The sequence below is a fragment of the Marmota monax genome, unplaced genomic scaffold (assembly GCF_021218885.2).
Source record: "Marmota monax isolate L192 unplaced genomic scaffold, Marmota_monax_Labrador192_F-V1.1 WCK01_AAM20220418_F8-fsc00275, whole genome shotgun sequence".
NCBI classification, from domain to species: domain Eukaryota; kingdom Metazoa; phylum Chordata; class Mammalia; order Rodentia; family Sciuridae; genus Marmota; species Marmota monax.
In genome coordinates, this window is record NW_026691942.1 from 858,469 (window position 1) to 885,171 (window position 26,703).

The 26,703-nt window shown below is 50.8% G+C and overlaps 1 protein-coding gene across 3 annotated transcripts in view; it reads right to left on the reverse strand.

Moving 5' to 3' along the window:
* Ptprn2 (protein tyrosine phosphatase receptor type N2) overlaps nucleotides 1–26,703 on the reverse strand; it is a 769,678-nt gene that overhangs the window by 682,178 nt on the left and 60,797 nt on the right. For all 3 annotated transcript variants that reach the window (XM_046427071.2, XM_058574871.1, XM_058575062.1), the window contains exon 2: nucleotides 25,361–25,411. In XM_046427071.2, the coding sequence (XP_046283027.1) occupies nucleotides 25,361–25,411 (51 nt within the window). The remainder of the gene's footprint in view (nucleotides 1–25,360; nucleotides 25,412–26,703) is intronic.

Sequence of the window (26,703 nt, forward strand, 5' to 3'; positions counted from 1 at the left end):
CTCTCAGCCCAGCTGTGCATCCATTCAGGAGGGGACAGCAGAGTGGACCTCGCGCAGATGTCAGACCGACCACCTCCACCTCCTGGGGATATCAAGCCCAGGGAACCAGTGGCTGCCCAGGGCCCCTCTATATCTCACCCACCTTCTGTGGACTGTTCCCAGGAACGTGTCTTAGAGTCACAGACTGAAGCTGTCAACATCTGTCTTTAGGTAGAAGGCCTTGGAAGAAGAGGAAAGCTACATATTTGAAAATCATTCTAAGGCCAAGGGAGAAAGCTACTAGGAAGAATATACATCAAAATAATAACGGTATCTTATCATTTCTCATTTTCTAGTATTTTATAATGCCCATTAATTACTTTTAAATTAGAAAATACAATAAGTCAGCATGAACCTCCCCCCTACCCACAAAAGAAAACAAAGGGTTATTTTCTGCCCTGCTATCACTGAACTGACCAGCAGGGGGCACCTGAGCCCCAGCCCAGCCTGACCACAGAGAGCAGAGGGGAACCTCTAGGGCCAGCCTGGGCAGTCCCAAGGGCAGCAGCTGCCTCGGGGGGAGGGGGTTCCACAGACGACAGTCCTACTGTTCCCCTTTGTAATGATCCTGGACAAGGTGACGCCCAGACCCACAGAAGCTGGTGCTGTGCAGCATGATGTTGAGGGTCAAGGGGCCCAGTGTCAGGCCAGTGTCCCTCTGCATTCTGAGTACGTCATCATGACCCCAAGACTCCATGAGGCCGAACTCGCTGGGAGGGCTGGGCCGCCGTGAAGGCAGCAGACTCACCCAGGGGCAGATGGAGGCAGCCCTGCAAGGGAAGGGCTCTGCCCTTTTTCACTGTAGCCCCTCCTTCCCTCAAGGACCCGCCCACCATCACTTACTCTTCAGAAAGAAGCCCCAGAGTCCCTCCGTCCCTCCGTGTGTGCAACTAGAACTATCCAGCCTGGTCTGGTGGCCCTGCACAGCAAGACCCCCCTTGTACCCACCCGGGGCTCCAGACTTGGGCTTGCCTCATCGAGAAGCAGGGTTAGGGTTGCGGCCCCTCCTGCAAACCCATGATCCAGCTCTTCCTGCTCCGTCAGCAGGTTCCCTTCTCCTGTGGAGGAGCCTGGAGCAGCCCCACCTGTGCTCTGGGTGGACAGCGGAAGGGAGGCCCCTGGCCCTTTGTGGAAGCCTTCCCAGCCTCTCACACTGAGGAAGCCACTAAAATCTGGTCATCTCTGCCCTTACCTTCACATCAGCGATTCAAGGAAATCATTTTTAAGAGGTTGTAGGACTTGGACGTCTGCAGAGCAGGGAGGAGGGAACACAGGTATCCTGTGGTGCTCTCTGACCCCCCATGACAGTGGGAAAGAAACTAAAAAAATACTTCCTGCCTCTGCCTGCTCCTTCCACAGTTGAGGATGCCCTTCCTGGGACGTTAAGGGACATGAGATGTATATGTACAGCAAGGGTCCCCACCTATTCTTGAGGACCCAGCACCACCTGAGGGTGGAGAAGTGAGTTTGAATGGGAAAAGAAGCCAACTTCGCACAGCCTAGTGCGACGTTCAGTGGGGGTAGTGTCCTGACAGAAAGCTGGTGAGACCAGAGACAAGATGTGCCTCTGGAGGTGTCCGAGCTGCTGGAAGCACGCAAGCAGCAAGCATGGTTTTGCAGCCCTTCCCCTTCAGCGGACCCTGAAGTCAGGAATCAAGGCAGCTACACAGCTCCAACCTCTGGTAACCCGGCATGCAGTTCATGGCACAGAGAGCCTCCAAAGGGGAGGCAGCACACCTCAGTGAGACACTGCTCAGCCTTGCCCAAACCCACCAGCTGGGAAGGACTGACTGAAGCACTGGGGTCTGACTCTCCCTGCCCTGGGCCTTTCCAAGCCCATCTGTATCACTGTCCCTGTGAATTGGATGGCTCCTCCTCCACCTGGCACAGCCCAACATCTCTGTGGAACCACAACTGAACAGTTTTCCCAGCAACCCCTGTGCTTGGGGTGACCTTAACTCACCTCGATATCATGGAACCCTTTGTGATTTCCTACAAACCAGGAATATGAAACACCTTTTAATCCTACAGTATTTTGCTCTAGATGACATCAGAGTTGGTGCTGGAGACGGCAGAGCCAGAAGAAAAGTGTTGCTGAAATGGAGACAAATCAGGACACCAGTGGCACGTACGTCAGATGAGGTCACTGCCGTCACATGGAGGGTTCAGGACTGCTCGGGCCCTTTCTCCTGATGTGGTCGGCACAGCGACTGTGGCCAGCACCCTGGCTCCTTCCTTCTTCCTCTCGTTCGCTGCACACCCATTTCCTTTACCAGCCTCACTCTCCTTCACTCTGATGGACTGCAGGTCACCTGAGAGTCCCCAGTCCTGGAGCAGAGTGACTCAGGATGACTTCAGAAAGGGCTCCCTCCTGTGTGCCACTGAAGCCAGATTTACAGATAGGTAGTCAGGGTAGCTAGGTAAATCGGGTCTAATATCGAGTAAGATAAAGAAAATGGAGACCATTATCGAGAATGGAGTCCAGGAAAGCAGAGCAGCACTTGGGGGAAATTGAAATGTTAATGTCCCCAAGGCCCAGAACCCATCCTGAAGCAGCTCCCAGCAAACAGGGGAGTGCTAATCAGAAGCCGCCCCAGGCCCTTCCTGCCCAGATGACTCCTCCAGCCCACCTCTCCCACCTGTTGGGCCTTCCCACCTGCATTCTATCACTGCAAGATAATGGGAAACAAAAGACAGGAGTGTGGGAAGACTAAGAGAAGACCTTAGCTATAACAGAGGGAAGACCTCCCCCTTCCACGGATTCCCCCTTTGGGTCCCCTTCTTCCTCCGGGGAGAAGGCTTTCTGCTGTCCTTTAATAAAGCTTCTACTTTCCACCCTACACTTGCCTCGGCGTGCTCCTCTGGTGTCATACTCAGCATTCGGGGAAGCAAGGACTTGTCACCGGTCAACAGCGGGAACAGTCCTGCAATGTCCGTCTTCACTAGGACCTAGACCCTCCAGATCACCTTCCTATCCACCCCCTTGTTAGAAAAGGCATGGGCCAATCTCAGCTGTAACCACACAGCAGTGGCTATCACAGAAACTGGTTTCTAGCTCTAGCAAAACAAAAATTTCAGGGCTGTGCCATTGAGAGGGACGGTACAGGGTAGTGGAGATAGGAGGCAAGGACAACTGCAGACAGTCAGGTCCCGGCCGGAGGGTCTCTGGAGCCACTGAAAACGGTGGTTCCCATCATCAGTCTGCATGCATGGCCCACCCCATACTTAAAGCTAGTGCATGTGGGACCACGCTTTTCCCAGAGGCCAGATGCCACTGAAGGAAAAGGTTCTTGGGATACACACTCTATTCTTTAGTCAGCTTTGTGTAGCTATGACAAAAGACCTGACAGGAACAACATGAAGAAGGAAAAGTCCGACTCGTGGATTCAGAGTTCAGGCTGCGATTCGCCAGCTCCACAGGTCTGGGTCTGAAGTGAGGCAGAGCACCATGGTGGAAGCCCTGGCAGAGAAAGCAGCCTCAGACAAGGCCACCAGGAAGCAGAGAGAGCTCTGCTTACCAGCAGCAAAGGTACACCCCACCAGAGACTTACTTCCTCCAGCGACACACCACCCTCCTACAGTTACCACCCAGTTAATCCATCAGTGGATTAATCCACTTATTAGGTTATATCTCTCAAATCTAATCATTCTCTCTGACACACTGACCTTTTGGGGGACACCTTAGATCTAAAACATTACAACTCCCCTCTGCTTCTAATAGCCTTGGGTGCCTTCAGAGGAGATCCTGTGGCCTGTTCACTAACCCGGCATGTTTATGGAATCCATCAGTACCCTGGCCTTCTGTAGGCAGGGGGATTTTTCTTAGTGTGACCAATGTTAATGCCAGCCTCTCATTGTCTAAGATGCAAGCTCCAAAAAAAAGAGCAGAAAATAAAAATGTTGATCTGTCTGTCTCAGACATCTCTGGAACTACCAGGGATGTGTCTGAGTCAGGAAGGGACAGCTCACCTGTCACCTGGGAAGGCATGAGGCTGCAGCACTGCACTGTGGCAACAGAGCCATGTCCTGACGTCACCGAGCCAGTATGTGTGAAAAGATGGCCTCTGAGTCCCGCCAGCCAGGGGCCACACCCCAACTCTGTCTATCCAAATGAGTGAGACACATTCCCTAGACACCGCTGGCTTGCAGAGTTATCTGCCAGTCTCAGCCCCAGGCCACTCCGGCAGACGGTCCTTGAAGCAACTTTCACACTAAGCACAAACATTTCCCTCTTTAATATTTAGGTTCTACCATATTTCATGATAAAACCTCAAACACACCCCTAAAGTTTGGAATTATTTTGTTTATTTGTTTGTTTTGGTACCAGGTTTGAGCCCAGGGGCACTTAACCACTAAGCCACATCCCCAGCCATTTTTACTTTTTATTGGGAGACAGGGTTTCACTGAGTTGCTTAGGGCCTAAGTTGCTGAGGTTGGCTTTGAACTCATGATCCTCTTGCCTCAGGCTTATGAGCTGCTGGAATTACAGGCATGTCCCACCGTGCCTGGCTTATTTCTTCTTTAGATAAAATCTACTTTTTAAATGTAAAAATATTCATTAGAGTCTGCTAAACATACAGGCACAGGAAGATTTTTAAATACTTTCATTTAATTAAATCAAGAAAAATAAAAAACTTCCTAGATGGCTGCAGATGTCACAACCACAGCCAGCAATTCAGCAAGTGGATGCTCTAGTGTCATGTGCCAGACACTGAGCTAACATCAGAGTGTGAGGTGGAAGTCTCAACCCAGGCACCAAGACAGGGGCAGCTGGCATCCTGTGCCCAGGTCTGGAGTCTTGCGGACCACAGAATACCTCTGGGTGTTCACCTCTGGCCAGTGTCAGCCAGGCCCTTCCAAGAACACCACGGCAAGAGTAGCGCTCCTTCCCCTCTGACCTGTGGGGATGTCCCCTGCACCCCCAACACAAAGGGAGCAGGAACACACCACTGCGCTGACTAGATGCACTGGGGGAAAGTTACCCAGAAATTAAGCATTTCAAAGAGTGTGTTTTGCACATGCACTACAGAAGTCTACGTGTTTTTCTTTCTTGTTAAAAAAAAAAAAAGAACCACAATGAAATATAAATATCGTCCTTTACCAGACCCCAGTCTCCAGATCATCGCTAGCTAACTCTCAGCATGTGTTAGACAGCTCGGACCAGGAGGCTTCAGAGGCCTTCCCACACACAGTCCCAGAAACGGGAAGTAGGTGACCAGGAGCCAGGCCGTCCAGCCTTCAGCCAGGGCCCATCCTGACTTCTGGGTCCTCACACACAGCAGAGCTCTGATCCCTTCCTATTCTTACAAAGCCCTGATCCATCATGGGCCCACCCTCAGGGCCTCCTTTAAGTCTAGGCACCTCCAAAGGCCACACACCCCACGCCATCCTGTGGGGGTCAGGGTTTTCAAGCACCGATTTGGGAGGACACACTCAGTCCATCACACCTGCCTTCAGAGACTGTCTTCCCACAGCAAGGATACACACCCACAGCTGAACACAACTGGGCTTCATTCCTACTTTGTTCCCAACGCCCTCATGAAATGCCATGAATACACAAAAACGTTGCCAAAACACACAACATATCAATTAGTAGGTGAAAGAGCACATGCTCACCACCCTGGTCAAGAAAGACAACCCTGCTATCGCCTCAGTCCTGCAGGGGGGAGGCCTGCTCTGCACCTGCCTGCCTCAACTGGATTCACACGCCCACGACGCTTGGCAACTTGCCCCTTCACTCCATTCTATGGTGAGAGACTGACCCAGGTCACCACACGGTGTTAGAATAGCCCCACTTCGAATAAAATATTCACTCCATCTCTTCTCCACTGACCTACAGCCAGACTGCTTCAGACAGTGCACTCACGGTGGGGTCTACCACCGTGTGTGTGTGTGTGGGGGGGGTGTCTGTGCACTGAGCACAGAGGAGTGAAGGCGTGAAACGCACTCACCCTCGGCACTCCAGGACACAACCTTGTGGAACTCACATGCCACTGTCCGCTACCAGGTGCAAGAGTTCCAAGTTCCAAACACGTCCTCAGCAGCACCAATGACCAGGCCTGGGGCTGCCCAACCAGGAAGTGACATGCCGAACTTGATATGTTCAATATTCAGTTCGCTGACTTCATAATTGTGCATTTTACATATTTCTGTCATTGGAATTGCTCTTAGAAGTCTCTTTTCAGGCTGGGGCTGTGGCTCAGTGGTAGAGCACTTGCCTAGCATGCTTGAAGCACTGGGTTCGATCCTTAACACTGCTTAAAAATAAACAAAATGATTTTTTAAAAGATAGCATCTTTTTTTAAAAAGAGGTTGTTTCTTTCCAAATATACTGCAAATTTTCTCTCAGGTGTCTTTTCCTTAGTGACTTTCCAGGCTTACATACATTTTGAACATGAGATCTTTCTTGGTTACCTGTGTTTAAAAAGTTTCTTCCATTTTGTTGCTTGTCTTTCAGTTCTTATTATAGTGTCGTTTTTATTAAGAAATTCTTTATAGCATGTGTGGGCCATTACCACATGCCAAGGACACAGGCACAGGGCCATTACCACACGCCAAGGACACGGACACGGGGTCATTACCACACGCCAAGGACACGGGCACCGGGGCCATTACCACACGCCAAGGACACGGACACAGGGTCATTACCACACACCAAGGACACGGGCACCGGGGCCATTACCACACGCCAAGGACACGGACACAGGGTCATTACCACACGCCAAGGACACGGACACAGGGTCATTACCACACGCCAAGGACATGGGCACAGGGGCCATTACCACACGCCAAGGGCCTGTGCATATGGGACTCTTGCTGGGCTTTCTACCCTCTTTCACTCCGTCCCTCCCCACTCTGCTCTGGCTGTGCCTGCTGCAAGGTACAGGGATGTGCTGCTGCCAGCACCCTGCTCACATTTCTCTTTAACTGCTCCTGTTATGGTTTAGACACGAGGTGCTCCCCAAAAGCTGGTGTGAGAGACAATACAAAAAAGTTTAGAGGTGAAATGGATTACAAGAGCTTTAACCTAATCAGTGAATTCATTTTGATAGGGACTAACTGGATTGTAAATAGAGGCAAGGATGTGGCTGAAGGAGGTAGGTCATTGAGAGCCTTCCTTTGTCCCTAGAGAGTTCTCTCTCTCTCTCTCTCTCTCTCTCTCTCTCTCTCTCTCTCTCTCTCTCTCTCTCTCTCTCTCTCTCCTTGTTCCACATCCTGAGCTACTTTCTCCCTATGCCCTTCTGCCATGACATTCTACTTTAGGCCCAAAGCAACAGAGTCAGCCGTCTAGGAACTGAAATCTTTGAAACTGTGAGCCCCAAATAAACTTTTACTCCTCTGATATTGTTCTTATCAGGTATTTTTTTCTGATTTTATTTTTTATTGGTTCTTTTTAGGTATACGTGACAGTAGTGTATTTTGACATGTTATTCATACATGGGGTGCACTATTCTGATAAGGATCCCATTCTTGGGGTGGAACATGACGTGAGTCTCACTGGTCATCTCTTCATGTGTGAGCACAGGAAAGCGAGGTCCTATTTCACTCTATTGCCTGTCAGTTCTTCTGACCACAGCAGCAAAAACTGACTAAAACAGTTCAAGTTGGTAATGGATTCGACCAAGCTTACACTGAAGGGTGCTTGAGGACCATGGTTGTTACAGCCTCTTTTAGCTGCTTCACTGTTTTGAAATCTAAAACATGGTGATTTCGCTGTCCTCCTGCCACCTCAAATACAGGGCACGCTAATCTTTGAGGTCCTGTCTCAGGATCCCATCTATCAACTACGGGGGTTGAGGCCCCATAGGTGGAGCTGTTGGTTGGACACTTACGCCCCCTGGTGATAAAAGGGGTTAGTAGCAGCCTCCTGTTGTAACTTCTCCCCTGATGGCTTTTTCTGCTCTAAACTTTCTTCCCCTTTCTGACTATCTTGAGAGGCCTCCTCTTTTTCCTGATCTAATATGTCTTCTACCATAATCTGAACTGAAAGCTTTGGACTAGGCAAACAAAATCGTATCATCATCCACAATGGCAGTGTGCCAACTGGCAGAGTTCCTGGGTTTTTCTTTTCTATTCTTTTTAAATCTTCACCATGATGGTCCCATTGTGATATATTCAACAACTCCTCCTTAAAAAGCCATGGGCTACATTTCTGTATTGTGTCAACGTATGCCCTGACTCTTTTTGGTTTTACTGGGATGCCTCCTTCCTCTATCAATTTACTTAGCATTCTTTCGGTTTGTTTTTTGTTAATTTCTGACCCCATATTTCTGCTACAAGGATAACACAACTCAAACAGATAACTCAAAACAAAACGAAGCAAAAACGGAACAAAATATCATTGTATCAATTTTCTCTTCCTGAGGGCCAAACAACTTCAAACTTGAGCCAACCATTTTCCCCAGTTTGCCTGAGAAAGTTCTGGGATAGGCAGCTTGAAACAAAAACAAAATAAATCAAAACAAGAACACACTGGTTTTTGAAATGGTCACCCATTCTCTCGCCCTCCCTCAGGGGCGAGCAATTTCACTTACCCCCAAGATTCAGGCGTTCCCCGTATGGGCCACCAAATGCCGCAGTCTGGCTGGGCACAAAATCACGAGCCACTCAAGCAGGAACAAACTTTATTTCCAAAACTCCCGCGAACGCCACGCATGCCGCCTTCTCCCGGGACACACCACACCAACCAGAAATCCTCCGGAAATCCCTCCTACTGCACTTCCCCAACCAATGGGAACTCTCCGGGAATCCCCGCCCAGAGCTCCAAGGTAACAGGCCGAGGCGGACATCAGGGTTCTGATATCCAATTGAATACACATCTTAACATAACCATTATCATCTCAATGGCTGGCTGGCGTCAACTTTCAACCAAATATGCCATGCGTCATTCCTACTCGGCTATGGCTCTCAGCATTTTCTCTTTTGGGCCACTGTGAGTCTTCAGATGTTGCTCCTGTCCTTCTCTCTCCTTTGCACCTTCACTTTTCATGCCAGATTGATCTGGCCTCCTAAGGAATCATGATGAACGTGAAGGAAACTCTCCGGAGCTCCTGGCCCAGTTTTGACTTCCCTCGGCATTATGGGTGGATCTGGAAAGTCCCTCAAAGGATCTTGTACTTGAAGGCCTGGTCCCCAGTGCAGCAATGCCCAGAGGTAGGGTTTCAGAATCATGGGGCTATAACCTCATGGGGAAGTTCCACCAGGTGGATTCGTCCACTTGATAGATCGATCATTTTAATGGATTCTTGGGCAATGGGACCTAGTTGGAGGAAGTGGGTCACTTCTAGGGTATGCCCTGGCCCCTGCTGCCCTGGATGCCATGAGCTGAGCCACTTTCTTGTGCCAGGCTCCCCTACCAGACTGTGTCTGCCTCACGGTCACCAACCATGGACTGGAACCTCTAAACTGTCAGCCAGAACAGACCTTCCTTCCTTCAAGTTGTCTATGTCAGGTATTTGTTGCATAAAAAAGCTAACACACTCAGTGAGGTCAGAACCTCACCGTGACTGGGGCTCCTCCCGTTTGGACACTTCCTTTCTCCTGGGAGCCTCCATAGATGGAGCTTTAGATCTTGTCTTCAGCTGTAGAAACCGGGAGTTAGAAGGGGAGAAAGTGCTTCCAGGGGAAGTCCATCCCAGGTTTCCTGGCACTTAGCAGTCCCTCCGTACCAGTAAAACCTTGCTAACTACCTCCCAGTGTGATCTCACCACCGTCCAGGCTCAGCTATGTGCTCCATCCTCTTTCCTCAGAGAACGCTACAGTGAGCATTTCTTATATTTTACTGGTAGTTGTCAAAATCTTCATTTTTTTTATTTATTTTTATGGGGTGCTGAAGATTGAATCCAGGGCCTTGCCTGCGCTAGGTGAGCACTCTACCGCTGAGCCACAACCCCAGCCCCGATATAGTGAGCATTTCTTAAAGAATGGGTCTCAGACCAGTGTTCCACAAACTGGGAAGTCCTGGTGAACTGTGGGCCACTGGGAGTTCCAGGTGGTCCTAGTGTGGGCCCAAAAGTCTGGGCCCACAACTCATGGAGGCTCATCAGGCTGCACATGAGAACTCCTATAGGGTCCTAGAATACCAAGACCACAGCCTCACTCCCAAAACTGAGCTCCATAACAAGGAGTACAGCCTGAGCACAAACTTTCGAAAGCTCTCCGATGGTGGGATAACTTACTCAAGGTACACACAGGTGTACACACCTGGGCCACAGTGAGCCTCAGGATGAGAATCCGGATACCCCAGAGCCCCGTAGCTCTGAGTCGTCCTTGCCTGTTTACGACACACAGTGCCATCAACACTGCTTACTCCTCAGTCCAATAGCCATAGCATCTCTTTCCACCACAATCCTCTGAGGTCCCCACTACCAGGAGCATAGTGAACAGCCATGGCCTGTGAGTCACAGAGTTGAATTAAAGGAAGTCCAACCTGCCCAGTGGCCCTTCTCCAGCTCAGTAGATCGCCCACATGAGGCACTGGGCCTCCTGCCATTTCCCCCCACACCAAGACCCACTGATGAGGAAACCAAGACCCAGGGGCAGGCGACTTCCCCTAATGATCCACGACAGGACTCTCATCTCAGACTCCTTATCCCTGCCTCCTCCTGAGCACGGAGGGCCACGATGCAACTAGCAGCCTGGAGATAGAGGTCTACGATGCGCAAACATAAGCACTACAGTGTGTTGAGAACCTATGGTTCCATCCTAGAAGGGATATCGGGGAAGTTCAGGCACAGCCCTTCCCCAACACACTTGGTTAAGCATATTCAAAGACTGGTTATCAATAAATAAGAACAGAGAGTACCTTCAGGTACCTTTCTGAGAACTGCTTCCAAAAAGAGCTTTGGAAAGACACATTTTCTGCACAGGACTGTGCCTGTCTTAGGAAATCTGCACAGATGACCCGGTGCATTTTCAAATATGGAAAGGGACATATAGCCTATAGGTGATCAACCTTGAGCTGTGGGACTCGGGAAACCAGAGGATGAGTTAAGTTTGGGACCTGGGACCCTTGAGGCAAATCCACACCCAGCTCAGCTTGATGGAAACAGTACAAATGACAGAATCATTTCAGATGGCGGTCTGACAACGGGTGTGTGCTACTCACTGAGCTCTAGAGACTAGCTCTACTCTACTGTGCTCATTGGGCAGTTCTGTTCCTAGAATCACAAGCAAGGCTATAGAGCTGGTCAGCTTCGTGTTTCCCCAACCTGGCACGTTCAGATCGTGTGCTCTGTTGGAGAACTGTGATCACCAGGCCCCAGGGAGGGTGCTAACATGGTCAGTCTGGAGTTCCTTCTGGAACTCCCTGGACCCTGATGGACCCAGGCATCCAGGCAACACAGACTAGACCAGGAACTTAGATACACAAGTGGAAGTGGGGGTCCAGAGGCCAGGTGGGCCCACCATCCCTAAGCTCCATCCTTTCCCATTCCTCATCCCCACCATCCTCACCACTGTCCTCATCAGTCATCACCTGACTCTAGCACTGACTAGATGTGTGACTGTGCGCACCTCCTAAACTAGCCTGTCCCTTTCTTATTACCTGGAGATACCCAGAGTGTGTCTGATGCAGAGTTGTGTGAAGCTACAGCATCCATGCCATCCAGATCCTTCACCACTTCTTCCTCTTCTTGAGCCTCTCCTGAGTCTCAAGTCTAGAATGCAATGGGCGTTTTGTGGCTTAAATGAAACAATACACATGAAATCTCTCCTAGATCATAAGATGCCATTTAGTATCAGTAATAATCTGTAGCATTTTCACAGTCTTCCTGAGTATTGGGCAAATATCCTTAATACAAAACACAGAATATGATCTCTCAATTAAAGTAGGGTTATTTATGTAAGATAATCTGCATTGCAATTTGCAAGTTCTTAAATGTGAAATTAGTCATTTGCATTGATTTGCATGTCCACAGAGAAATCTCTTCCATGCTAATGATTTTCTTGCTAAGTAACAGTGAGGAGCTTGAATTTGCTTCTTCACAACTTTGGCTTTGTGGCACAAAGCACAGCTGGTATTTCAGCCCAGGTATCCTGGAAGTTTTAGGTCGGAAGGTTTTATAGAGATCATCTGGTGCAGTGGTTTTCAGCTCTGACTGCTCATCCGAGCTGCCTCTAAAGGGAATGCCTGGGGCCACCTCCAAAGGGCCTGGCTCAGCCCTGCCAGGTGGGGCCTGGGCAGCCACCCTTCCTAAAGCTTCTCTGTGTTTCTGACCTTCCTGAATTCCTCGGTCACCCACCTCACCAACTACCTTCCCCAAGTGCTCTGATTCCAGGGTGTGGGGAAGCTGGCAGTGCATGTGCCTCTAGTCCACCACGTTGCCTAGCTCCGTGTGTTCTTGTGGGCAGCCAAACCCTCACTTTACAGAGCAGAACTATGGTGATTTAATGGAGAAGTGACTCTCACAGAGATGGCCAAGCAAGCACTTGGTGACAGAGCCCAGATAAGCCTAGACTTCCTGACCTCCAGTGCACTGAATTTGGCCCCCAAATATCAAGTCCATATACACACAAACAGCCTGGGCTTTCAGGTTAAGAAAACAAACACATTAATCCACAATAAACAGGCCCCAAAATACAAGAAATTTGGGTCTAATTGTCTTTTTTTTTTTTTTTAAAGAGTGAAGAAACAAAATACAGATCATTGATTTCATCCTTACCTGTGGTAAAGGACTCACCCAGCCCGGCCAAGAACTGCTTAGCACATCTCTGTTCCTCCAAAATAAATAAGTACTAAAGGAGCATCTGTTTGCACCACACAAGCAAGAGGAGAGATTTAGCCAAAGAAAAGCATGGGAATTGGGAACCAAAATTCTTCCTACCATCATTACAATGAAATCTGGAAAAATAATAAATACAAAAGGAAGAATTCTATTTGTATGTAAGTTAGAATAAAATATGATTGTAATGTTTTATTTCAACAACCAGTAAACAACATAAAATGGGCTCTGTCTTGTTGAAGAACTAAAACTGGCCAGCATGGTGGACTAGTACTGGACTGTGGGAAATGACAACTCTGCATTTTCCTAGTGGCTTCTGGGGTATTCTGCTTTTTGGTTTGTTTTTATTTTTTACAGTTTTGTATCTGTCCAGAATCTCAGGGAACAGGGTGGGTGCCCAACAAGCTCCTCCTCTCCTTCTCTGATAAAACAGCAGACTTCCGGGGTCACACAGGAGGTGCCCACATCTGTACCCAGCCAAATACTAGAAACAGCCAGCGCACAAACACACACAAAACATACAGTCCCCATAGCATCCTGCCCAGCAGCAAAAGGGACAATGGATACAATGGAAGTGAGGGTGACAGAGGGGAGGGGGAGGCAGGTGCAACACTGCCCCGTGGTTATTTGCTGAAGCATTGAGTACAGTGAACACAGCAGCTGATCAGTCTGCCTCGGGGGTCCTTACGATTACACAGAATCCAAGTATCTGGTGGAAATGCAGCTCACGGGGTGGGCAGATACATTCTGGTCCACAGGTGGGCCACAGACACTGTTGTGGGAAGGGCCACAGGATCGCTCCCTAATGGAATGGAGCCCAAAAGCCTCGTAAACCCTGTCCCGTCAGTCTTGGTGAGTCTGAGTTTGATCCAGGGTGTGGGGAAACTGCACTCTTTCAACCCTTTCATCAGACACACTGCTCAGAGCACTGGAGACCACCCTAGCTGACCAAGCAGCGCCAGACTGCTCAGGGCAGGCCCAGAGAGAGCCACTGGGCACCCCGGGGTCTAGGGACCCAGGGGCCACTGCTAACGCTTAAGAGCACTGTGTGTTCCCCACAATCATGTTTTTCCTCTTTGCTCCAAGCACTTTCAGAAGACGGGTTTTATCTCTCTCATAGGTAGACACCAGAACGCAAGCTGTCCCCCTGCCACCTCCCAGCACCTGCCAAGGCCACCCAGGGGCCAGCTCTTTCCTCTGTTCATGCTGGTGTCCCTCCTCCCCACCCCTCTTGCTTGCCCGACTCCACAGGTCCCACCACACACAGCATGGCTGCAGTTCCAGGCTCCTAGATTTCTAAGTCTGAGAGCAAGTTTCAAACCCTGTTAACACAACTGATTTCAAACTACATGAAGGGGGAGGGCATCCAGAAATCCGTTGCTCTTATTTCTGAATATAAAAGCCATCAAGCATATTCCCCCAAGGGGTGGGCACTCTAGCTGCAGGATTTCTCAGCTCTGGGTGACAGCTCAGCTCAACGCAAGGCTCTGCAGACACTGCACACACGACCATGTTCTCCAGATAATGGTGGCCATTTTCTCTTAGCCAGCATCGTGACAATTCAAGAGACAAGTAAAGGTGACTGTAGTCCTCACAGCAAATTAAGAACCAGTGCCTTAAAGACACACAATGGTGAACCATCTGCATACTGTGGCCTTTCAGAAGAAAGCTATGGATTCAGTGGGAAGAACACAAGACTTTTGGTCAGCTTGGTTCTGGGATGCTGCCCGGGCTTCTTCAGCATCGAGCATCCAAGAGGCCCAGTTTGTGAAGGTCACATGAGAATGCCAATGCCTGCTGTATACCCAGTGTGCTATAGGAATCTGACCACTCTGCACACACAAGAACTGATGCAAACATCAACCACGACTGAAGGCCTTTCTGTTCACCACAGCCGCCCACCAAGTACTGACGCAGCTTAGGAACAAACAACACAGAGCTCAAGGCCAGGCCAGACAAGGCGGATCCCAGTAACCTCCCCAGCCGAGCTCTCCTCGCACAGCCTGAGACTATGAACCCAGAGTGAAAGTGCTGCATGTTCTGTGGCCTGCTGGACCACCCACCCACCCTTCAGCTGACCTCCAACATGCAGACCCTCACCACAGAACTGCACTTCTAAAGTGGCTGCAGATAAACGTACCACGCACGGGAGGCTGCATGCCTGAGACACCCAGGGCTAGCCACAGTTCCTGGGCCCCTGAAAGTAGTGATCCACCTCTCCTCTCAGCGCCAGCTTCAGGGCATCACACTGTGGCTAGGAAGCAGCCACACAGGAGGATTCCCACCATAGGATAGTTATAATGGCCCCAGGGGCCAGGTGTTGAATGCTGACTCCTTAGGAAAAACTACCAAGTCTGACCTGACACACCCAAAGAAAACATTTCAAATACCATCTGTGGACTGGAGTTTAGTTTAATATTCTGCTTTAACAACAAGTCTCTGTGTGCTTTCCACGTGGCATGGCCAAGATACACATTATTCTTCCACTCTCTTGGTCATGGTTGAAAATATCAACAGCTCCATGAGCTCCACTTGTAATCTCTTCCAATCACTTCAGTCAAATGAATCAAAATTACATCAGCATTTGGCAGCAAGCCCAGACACCAAAACAGGCTAAGACCCTCCGAGTCCCTTCCTGTCACAAACCATTCGCATTCCCTGAACGAACAGGCTAAGAGCTGTTTCAGCAGAGATGGGGCCTAGCAGGTGGGTCTGAGTCCAGAGCTGTCCAGTGTCCTGTACCTGGCAGCAAAGGAGCCTGCAGATTAGACTGTGCCCTGCTGGCCCCTCCCTCTCCAGTGCCTGACTGACAATCTCCATGACAAGCAGAAGGCTCCCAGGTTCCCTGGGCAGCAAAAGCCCATCTCCAGACCTAGGTCCCAGGACAAGCACTGTCACAAGCTGAAGAGGTGAGAGCAACCGATTGAGCTGATTAAAACCGCAACCTGGGCTTCCGAGGGCAGCGCAGCCCAGCCAAACACCCAACAGTCAGCAGACACGAACTGTGAGTTAGAATTGATTTTTAAACAAGAGGTCAGCTAGGCTCTCTTTCCTTTTGGTACCAAGGATTAAACCCAGGGCTCCCCACCACTAAACTGCATCCCAAGTCCTTTCTATTTTTTATTTGGATACGACTTGCTAAATTGCTGAGGCTGGCCTTAAACTTGCAATCCTGTCCCAGCCTGCTGAGCTGCTGGGTCTATGGGGCTGTGCCACTGCACCCAGCTCAGTTCTAAACAACTTAAAAACCAAATGTTTCAAGTACCCACAAAACAAAGACTGCAAAGCAAAAACTACTCGCTATGAACCTCAGGCACTAGCGATTTGAGGCCTGACATCATCTCACCTGCTTTGTTTCTCTTACCCAGGCTTCAGATACCCCTTTACAACAGAATGTCCCTTCTTTTCTGCCTAGGTGACATCCAGGTGGACAGCATGATCAGTGTTGAAAGACGTGGTCAGACCAGACTCGGGCAGAGGGAGAGGCTGGGGGTGGGCGTTAGTGAGGCCCTCTTGGGATGTGGGCGCTGGCCTGCTGGCCTGTCTGTGAAGAGCCCGTAAGGCTGCTCAGTCACCAGGGCTCATCAGTCACAGCAAACCCAGACCAAGAAGGAAGGGAGCTCCGCGGAGGCCACGTTTTCCATCTGCTCCTTCATCAAAAAGAGGACTGAATGCTTCTTGTCCACCTTCCCTGAAAGGCCTGAGGGGTCAAGTACCACTCCTGGCACTACTCTGAACTGCCAAGCTACTGGTGCACTGTGGGGAGACTGTCCTGCTTCTCTAGGAACTGACTCTTAGTGGGATCCCAACCCGGTCTAAGGGGTCGTCCTGGAGACAGTCTGATGGAAGAAGTCTAGGGACCAGACACCACCGCCATGCTCTGTCTCTCCCTCGCTCCACATGGAAGCTCTGAAGCCTACACACGCTCCTTCTTGGGTCAGCCGCCCTCCCACAGTTTATTTAGAACAAAACACATTATTTCTCCAGCACCATCCCTGTAGGTACAAAGCCACATCAGGCAGGACCAAATGCAGGCTGCACCCAGGAAGCAGTGTGGTGCAGCAGCACAATGCAAAAGCCACTGGCATGTGACAGTCTGTCACTCCACCAGTAACTGCCAGCCCAGAAAGCACAAAGGATCTACCACCAAGGAGGGGAGAACTGGGCTGTGCAGCCTGGTGGGCACTGCAGAGCACGACCCTGATTTCCATAGTCGGTCTGCTTCTCTCTGCCAGGGAGGCTGCCCCAGACCACGAGGGCCTGAAAGAGCAGAAAGCACACCACGGTGCGTGGCAGCGTCCTCAGCGGGGAGCCGCAGCAGTGGGCATGTGATCTGGCTGCGCTCTTCCTGTCCGCCCCCCCGTGATGGGAGACTAGAGAGGAGTCTAGAATGAGGAGCAGACGAGCCAGGGCTAAGCACTCCCCCGCACTCAGTGTCAGAGCACAAGTGTGCCTCGAGCCACGCAGCTCACCCTCGCCATTAACCTGAGGTTCCACGTTGCACGGTTCTCCCTGCTGATGGATCCAATCAGACTCAGCTTCTCACAGTTTAGTTCAGTAGCTAACTCCCACCCTTTTGAGTCTCAATCACTCAGAATCCGGCAGTGGGACAGGACCCTGGTGACACAAGTGAAGTAGCAGAGCTGCGTGCTGGGGTCTCTGGGCGCTCACTGCCCCTGCAGGAAGACGCAGGGCAGGCCTGCCCACAGGGCAGCTCTGGACAGCAACAACACAAGGTGCGGGCTGGGTTGGCACGCTCACTGCCAGAGCTTCATGAGCACATATGGCAGAGCCCTGCCCCGCGAAGCTCCTGCGTCACCTCGGGGTGGCGAGTGAGAGCTCCAGACATCTCTAAACTGTCCCCTTGGAATGAGACCATACTCATAGACTTGCATGACTTATTTTTAAGTAATGCATGATAAACCTGAGAGAGAAAAGCAAATAAACATTGCAAAGCCTGACGATCTCCCTCTTATAAAATCAAACCTTGCTGCTGTCTCCTCTTATTAAAAGAACCCAGGAGGGCGATGGTGCCCCAGAAGCTGATGTAAGAGAATAAGCCAAATTCTTTCAGGTGAAAAGTGAACAAGACTTTGAAACACCAGCTATCTTCTCGGGTACACGTCCTCCTGTGGGTTGGCCCCACGCAGGTTGCAGGAGCAGGTGACAAAAGGAACTGAACAGCACAACATGCAGCCCCATCATCTCTCTCTGCTGGACCCCACCTAATGCAGAGGGAGCCAAGCCAGGTGCCTGGACATGCCTCACTCCTCTCCCCATGGAGATGGAGAGAGCCAGGGGATACAGCGCCCCTGGAACAGAGAAGGGCATCAGCAGCTGACTGGCAGTGGACAGGTAGGTGGCACAGAGGATGGAAGAGCACCAGCACCCGGGCTGAGCCATTCTCCTGAGGCAGGGGGCCAAAGGACCCCTGCTTCTGCCCAACACGGTCACAGACCCTGCCCCCACTGCTGCCCTGGACTTGAGATCTGCTCTCAGGTTGAGCTACAAATGGACCAAGACATCTCTGTCCTGGGGGTGAGGGGCTGGACCTGGTCCCACAATGTCGCGACCGCCAGATCTCAACAGGACAGTGGGCAGTTGACCTAAGGGAGACAGCCCCAAATGCCTTCCTGGCCACATGCCAGTAGCTCGGAGGTGACCACTTTTGTCAGACTATTCTGAATCCTCTGTAGTTGGAAGTGAACCTCAAAGAGGGACACAGGCAGAACAGGTCTTCCTGTGGCCACCCTCCCACCTGGATGCCACACCAAATCTTCACAAAGTTCTGCAGACCGTCACGTCACCGGACCCTCTCAGCAAGGCAAAGGGCAGCAACTGGGGTCAGTACGGGACACACAGTGATCTTGTCCAAGTATGGCTCGCCCAGGAGACAGAGGCACGTGGAGGAGCAGCTGCCAGAACTCAGGCCTGACCACCAACCTGCTGGCTTATTCTCAAGGGTAAATGAGAGGAAGGAGGCTGTCCAGGGCCCAGATGCTCCACCCACAACGTGTGTCCAGCTCCCAGTCCTGGGCGTCATTGAGGAGTCGAGAGTGGGTTAGAGCCCACAGGGTGCGGGCATGATGCCTGGCACCCTGTGTTACATGGTGTTAGCTTCCATTATTACCACCCCACTGCATCACTCCCTGTCTGCACTCTTACTGCCTTGGTCTGTTAATTAACAGGAACGCAGTGTTAAATGTTACCATCAGCCAGTGTGATCAGATTGCGAGTGGAGTACGCTAATTAACAACAATGAGGTGGCTCAAGCGTGTACTCAGAGGGCAGTGGAATTACTGTGAGCACCCAAAAAAGTACCTTGCTGATGCAAAGATCATGCAGATTCTAAATGCCATCTATTAACAGATGGCACTCACCTCACCCTCTTCCTCTTTTCATTCTAGAGCTTTCTCAAGGTCTCAAGGATGAAGATCAAATTAAATACTTCTGTGAGAAATTCTCAATCTTTTTTAAAATCTCACATTTACTAGGCCAAGCTGGCTCTGTCGACCACTTGAGTGATTTAGCGGGTTACCTGGCATGCTGTGGCAAATCTGATAAACACAGCTTTTCTGTTTTGCTGCACTGGGAAAAATAGAAGTTTTAATTCAACAACTGGAATCCTGTGAAAAAGCACTGTCAGCTTGAAAAAGAGATTCGGAAGCAGCAGTAGGATTCACTCTGCAAACTGTGAGCAACCAGGAGGTTCTGAAGCTGCCCAGCTGAGACCTGGCTGAGGTGGCCACACGGAGGACCAGTTCCCAGCTCTCTATGGGGCTGGGAGGCCTGTAGTCCCTACTCCATGAGAGGCTGAGGTGGGAGGATCCCTCGAGCCCAGGAACTGGAGGCCAGCCTAGACAACACAGCGAGGCCCAGTCTCAAAAGCATAATAAAGAGAAAGAGTCAGCTGAGCCACAAGCAATGCTCCACCACTGTTTTGAAGCCTGCTGCTGAGGTAGCCAAAGCAGGGCTGTGGATTTATTAAACTGTGAGCTCTTCCCTTGGCACTAGCAGCCCAGTGGGGATTCTAAAACAGAGGGGTAAGTCTGATACTTCTGCCTCCGTGTAAACTGTGACCCTGCTGGTTGGCCAGAGGGCTAAGGAGATGGAGGGAGGCAGCCTTCTAAGTCAGGTGTCTCCAGCTGTTGATAGTCACAGATGATTCAGGCACCTTCCTGGCAAACACATGAAACAGGCTTTGGGGAATTGACATGTAGTATCTGTGCTGACAGGGTTCAGGACACTCGACCCTAAAACGATCCGCCTTGGCACCCAGCTGACAGCAGGAGCAGGTGGCAGAAGCTAGAACCCCGCCCTCATCCCTGTGACCCCCCAGGACCAGAGGAAGGAATGCCCTTCTCTCCGAGCGCTGCCTTGCTGAGCCCACTCAGCTCACCAATGCCCTCAGCCACACTTCTGCGGGTGCCACGAGAGTTCAGCTTCCCGTTTCTTGGGGTCTCCACTTTTGAAGGCTCCCAGGTCACAGAAAACAAACATTAAATAAATGTAGGTTCTTTGCTCTTGTCCGTCTTTCATTTGCTCAAGGGTCTCAGCCTATGAGCCCAGGGAGGGTGAGAAATCACGCTCCCCTAGGAGGAGAGAATGTCTCCTCTTGTTTCAGGCTGGGCTCTGTGTGTTGTGACATGTCCCTAGACACACATGCATAACTTGGTCAACTTGATTCCCAGTCCTCTCCTTTGCTCTCCTGGGCTCCTTCCACTCAACTGTCTCCTTCCCGTTTCCCTGAGCTCCCTTTGTGATTCCCGTTTCTCCCTAGCTTCCACATGAGAGAAAGCACTGACCCTCGACTTTCGGAGTCTGCCTCATGGGCTCAGCGGGATGCTCTACAGTTCCACCCACTTACTTGCAAACGCCATCATTGCACCCTCCCTGGCTGGGTCGAATGGCACCGTGCACACACCACATTCTTCACCCCTTCACCTGCTGATGCCGAGGGCACCGGGCTGGCTCCAGACTAGGTGAGTGTGGACTGAGCTGCTACAACTCCACTCAACAAGCAGGCCCCTGACCACCCTCCCTGCTGGCTCCAGGCAACCACACACTTGATGCTGACTGCAGGCTTCTACGCTGGGCCTGCAGGCCCCACTGCACAGTGACTTCTGCCTCCATGTTTGCCTCTTCCAGACACTTCCAATACACAGCATCATATATGTAATCCAGGGACCCAGCACGTATTGAGGGTCACCCGTGTTGAAGTATGAATCAGCACCTCGTTCCCTGTGGTCAGATAATGTTCCCTCTAAGAGGACCTCTGTCCTTGGTGATGCCCTCCCCTTTCCAGTGGAGAAGGGTTAGGGAGACAATGTTGCTGCCCACTCTGCAGAGGCTCAAGGCCTGCCACCAGGGCACCAATGGCCCGGCCACTGTCAAACTCAGCCCAGACTCGGTGCCGGGCGGGCATGGGGCCTCCTGACAAGCTGACACTCTGCCACCTCTGGAAGGACTGCCAGCCCCAAAACAGCCTGCAGAGCCAGGCTCTGGGTTGTGCGGGTTGTTGCAGCCTTGGCCACTGGACGTTGTCCATCGTCCCGACCACTGTGCTTTATACTCCCTCCACAGGAACCTGACCCTCTCCTCTCACTTCCTCCGTCTGGAGTCCACAGGTCCCAGCTTGCACGGGGCAGGTGTTCCAAGCCATCCCTGTGTGTCCTCCTGCCCCAGGCCCTTCTCCGTCCCCAGGTGCTTGTCCTCAGGAATCAACTCAGGTTCCTTGGCGCCTCGTCACACTCCTCTTCTTTTAACGACACGTGCTCAGGTGAAAAGTTTCATAGACATAGAATAAGTCACCGCCCAGAGACGACGATCCCCAGCCTGGCGTCTCTGTGCACAGCGCTGGGGAGTGACCAGAGATCCTCGTGCCAGGCAGTACTCCACCATGGATCCCACACACCAGCCCAGGGTGCTTCTGTTGCCTCTTCTCCTACTCCTATTTTGCATGACTTTCAGGTTACACATTCAGTTTTCCTGCGTCTCTCCTTTCACATTCTACCATCTGCGCTTTCTGGTGATATTGCTTAGTAGCTTTCCCACTGCTGCGACCCAAAGACCTGTCAAGAACAAGGTGGAGGAGGAGAAGTTCATCGTGGCTCAGGAGCTTCCGTCCTGGTGGCTAACTCCACAGCTAACTCCACACCGAGGGGAGGCAGGACATCCTGGGGCAAGGGCACGGCAGAGGAAAGCAGCTCAGGACGGCAACCAGGACGAGAGACAGTGAGCGCCACTCCCCAAAACCACACCCCAGAACCCGCCTCCTCCAGTCGTCCCCTACCTGCCTGCTGTGGACCACCTGGTAACCCGCCTCTGTGGACTCATGCACTCATCAAGTTAGAGCTCTCCTGATCTGACCGTTTCACCTTGGAAGATTTCTGCACTCACACACCTCAAATCTAAACCATAACAGCTACAAATAACTTTTTGTACCCTTCCTTTTTAATATTTGAATCAAGAATGTAACACCTAAAAAAATAAACCTTTAATTTTTAGTATTACAGATATGTTCACTGTTTTCAAAAATAATATAAATATCACCGTGCACTGGAAGTTTCTTTGGTATTTTGAACTATGGATTATTTCTTGGAGTTTATCCTTATAAATCAAATGACTAAGTCACAAGCTATAGAGCTCACAAGGCCACTGATCTGGCAGGCGGATCCCCATGGTGCCGTGCTGACTCGGGTTCCGATGGACAGTGTGCAACACTATTTCCTTCCCAGCCGAAGGATGACCTTTGCCCTGCAACCTATTCCTATTTTTGGATATGTCCCATTTACAGCTATTGCCAAGGAATCAAATCCACTTTAAAAATCTCTGAAACCTGTTTTCCAACATTTAGGATACCTGCATTAACTACATCTGAAGTCTCTTTTCCAGATTGATAAAAGTGCTTTGTCTTAAGATGCACATTCAAAACAGTTTTTCTCTAATGACCAAAATCATTTCAGTTTACTTTCTTTTTCAACTTTCAAGTAAAATAATATACAATGACATGAGATCTAACAGCCTGACCATTTTTAAGTGCTCTATTATTGTCCAACCACAGCCACCATCCATCTCCAGGACTTTCACCTTCCCAATCTGGAGTTCCATACCCATGAGCAACAGTTCATCTCCCCTCCCCACCACCAGCACCTGCCACCCTCCCTTCTGTCTCCTCTGTGAACTCCAGGGACTTCGTGGAAGTGGAGCCCTCACTGTCTCTCTGGGACCAGGGTATTTCTCTCACATCACATCCTCAAGACCCATCCGAGCTGCAGCAGTGTCAGTGTCCTTGCTTTCTAAGGATGACTAAGGCTCCTCTGCACTGATGGGCCACACTGGGTTCACGTGTCCATCCATCAGTAGACACTAGGGTTGTTCACACTTTTCAGACACTGCGAATAATGCTGCAGTGACCAGGGGTGAGCAAGCACCTTTCCGAGTCCTTGTCTCGATCCCTCGGGGTGTGCACCCAGCAGTGGGCCTCCTGTAGCAAACCTATCTATAACTTTCCAAGGAGCAGCCATACTGACTTTCATAGCACTGCACCGATTTGCATTCCCAACTTCCCCAGATCCACGCCGACACTCGTTTCTCCTGCTTTCTTATAGGAGCCATCTTCATGGGTATGAACTGGTAAATATGTTTACCTTTGGGTTTTCTGTATAAAGTATCACATTTTAATATTTACTAACAAGATCCATTGGGCTTTTTGAAAACACAATAAGATAACAGGGATTTACATTTCCACGTGTAATCCAAGGGAAGGGAAGCGAAGGGTGAGAGAAAGGCCTGTGTCTCACTGAAGAACACTCTGGACACCACTCTGCAGTCGGTTCCATGGCCACCGCACCAGCCTCACTGTAGCTGCCTGGCCAGACCTGTCTGCCCCAACCAGCCGTCCAGCTCAACTGCAGTCACCATGACAACCACAAATCCAGGCTGCTAAGGCAGAATGCTGTACTCTCCCCGTGGCTGCAGACTCACCGGGCTGAGATGGCAGCTTACTCTGCTGTGTTCTAGACCAAGAGAACATGAAGACGACAGCAGACGCGGTCTGCTGAGACAGACAAAGCTGAATGTTTACGTCTACATTCAAACTGCTTTTCTTATCCAAAGCAAAGCTACCATCTTAATATAATATTGATAAAATTCTATGTCAGGGAGGCAAGCTGGGGTTCATGAAGAAAAGCCTAGGAAGTTCACAGCACAATGCCCAGGCCTGCTTTTTGTTGAGGGAGGGAAGACAGAGGTATGGCTTTTATTTTGCTGGTTTAAGTATGTCTCCAATTAGATTAAACACACACACCTGCTTCCTTTATCGTAAAAATGTTGAGTTCAGGCACATAACATTTTTAATATAATTTTTTAATGCTGCCTCCAAATAAAAGCTATACAAGGTACATCCTAAAGAGCCCAGAGCCATTCTAAGGAGCCCAGCACCTGTTCCCACCCTGCCACCCACCTAGCTTCTACCTGCCCTCCAATCCAGGTCACTGAACACCCCCCGGGGAAAAATAAAAAGCACAAAGCAGAATGCTCCACACTGTCCGCAGTACATTCTCCCATTTTCCAGGTAACCTCCCTCTTGCCACCATGTGAGCCTCGAGGACAAACAGGCAAACACACATATCTCCCAGCCTGACACTCCTGCTCCAGGACCAGGCCTGGGCCCACCACGGGGGGCCGAGTGGCTTTTTCTTGCCTTTTGGAACCCCAAAGGGGATTTACACCTGGGCTCAAGGAAGGGCTCACCTTGGACTCATAAACAGGCCCTGCAAGGCCTCTCCTCAACGCTGGTGCCTTCCTCTGCAAGGTGTCCCCCACAGGTCCCTCTGTGGTGCAGAGAATCTGAGCGAATATGAGGGGCACCTGGGCCTGATGGTAACTGGCAGCTGCATACCTTGGCAGTGATCCCCCTCTCCCACTCTACAGACAGACAATGAGCAGCAAGCTGAGACAGGAGGGGTGCGTCGCTCATAAACCTGCATGTGATTCCCTGGGGACACTGGGACCCAGCCTCACTCAGAAAAAGTAGCTATGACCACTGCTGTGTGGGGTTCTGGTTTAACGTCCTCCTTTCCACGTTCACACTGCAAAATGCCCTCTGCACATGTCCACCCTGTGATACCAACTCACCTAGCCCCTCCCTGAACTGGCTCTTGGTAGGACTTGTGCCTGTGGCCTGAGCCACCTGACCCATGAGACTCAGGCTCCCGGCCTCTCCTGCCTGGCAGAAGAGGAACTCAAACTCATCAACTGATAGCCAAGGAGTCAAGAGTGTGAAAAGAAGAAAAGCCACCAGCAGGTCACATCTCACCATTTCCCGGTCCCGTCTGGGCCTCTCTCCCACCTCCTGCTGCAGAGCTTCTTGTGAGCCACCCTGAAACATGTGTCCCTGAGGCAGACATGGGCACACGCACACACCTGCATGTGAATACCACCACGCACTCCATCCACTGTCTCTCCCCCTCACAAAGCATCCACAGCGTCACACTCGACACGACACCTCCTCCAGGCTTGGCGGGGGGCCTCCTGGAGTCCTGCTGGGCAGGAGAGGCAGACCAGAGCCTCCACAGTGGCACAGGAGCTTCACTTACCATTTACGCAGGCCTCAGACGATCCGCAAAGGCCATCCTCAAGCAGGCAGCCTGGGCAGAAAGAGAAGAAAAGAGTGAGTGAGAGGAAAAGACTGGCCTTGAGAGCCACGCACCTGCAGGCTCGAGAGCTTCAGGAAAGACATGGGCCCCAAGGAAGGCTCCTCAGGTTTGTTCATTCCGGATGATGCAGGGTCACTCTGAAGCCAGGACAACTCCCTTGCGTGTGCTGGGCCAACCTCACCACAGGAGGGTTGCAGAGCCGGCTCCTAGGCCGCAGGGAGCACCCTGGGCCTGTCCATCTATGCAGATGCCTCCCCAGCTGGGATAGACTCTCAAGGCTCACGGCTGAACTTAGGGTGGGCAATGGCATCTACCACTGAGAAGAGAAAGGACTGAGCGAGGGAGAAGAGGAGTCCATGGGCCATGCAGAGTCCACCATGCTCTCAAGAGCAAAGCGCCCACCATGGCCACAGATGGAAGAGAGGCAGGGGAATGGATGAATGAAAAGGAGTCAGATGCTGGTGCCAACGACCCCAGAGAAGATGCACAGGACACGGAGCTGCTCTCAAAATGCCTCCACCCCACCCAGCAAAGTGCCCATGGTGCCTCAGGTGAGATAGGAGGCCGATTCAGTAGTGAAGCCTCTGCTCACAGCAGGGGGAGGGGTGGCAAAGGCTGACGTCCCCCTCTCTGTTGAGCACATCTTGAACACAGAGAAAGGACATCAAGGAACATCTTCCCTGGGTACGCTGAGCAAGCAGGTGAAGGTGTGAGCATGGAGACTTCCAGAAATGGGAACCCACGATCAGCACTCAGATGAGGACCTGCCCCAGCTGCCAACAAAAACTGTGTTCTGAGCACACATGCTTTAAACAGAACCAAGAAAGCACACCTGCCGCAGCTCTGCTATCACTCCTGCCCCTCCAACTGGAAGATCCTATGCATCCACAAAGACCCATCCAGAAGGCCCCATGGAGTGCCCCTGACGGGCATGGAGGAGGTCAGCTCTATGAGGCATCCTCAGGACTTACACATTGTACTGGGATCACCAATTTAAGGACACGTCTTCCTCTCCTGACCAAGGGGTTCTTGTGGCTATAAACCCTGAAATTTGTGGACTGTCATTTTCACTGAATAAACTTAGCCCTTAATTGTAAAATCTCGATCCTGGCTTAGGAAAATATGGAAACTTTATTACGGTATGTACAAACATAAAAAATAAACTGATAAAGCAATGTCACAACTGTAAAAAAAAAAAAAGAAACCCTGAATTTATCTTTGTATCCTTTGCTCCTTCTGTGGCCACCCAGGTGTCTCCAGTGCTGGAGAGTAAATGAATGAAT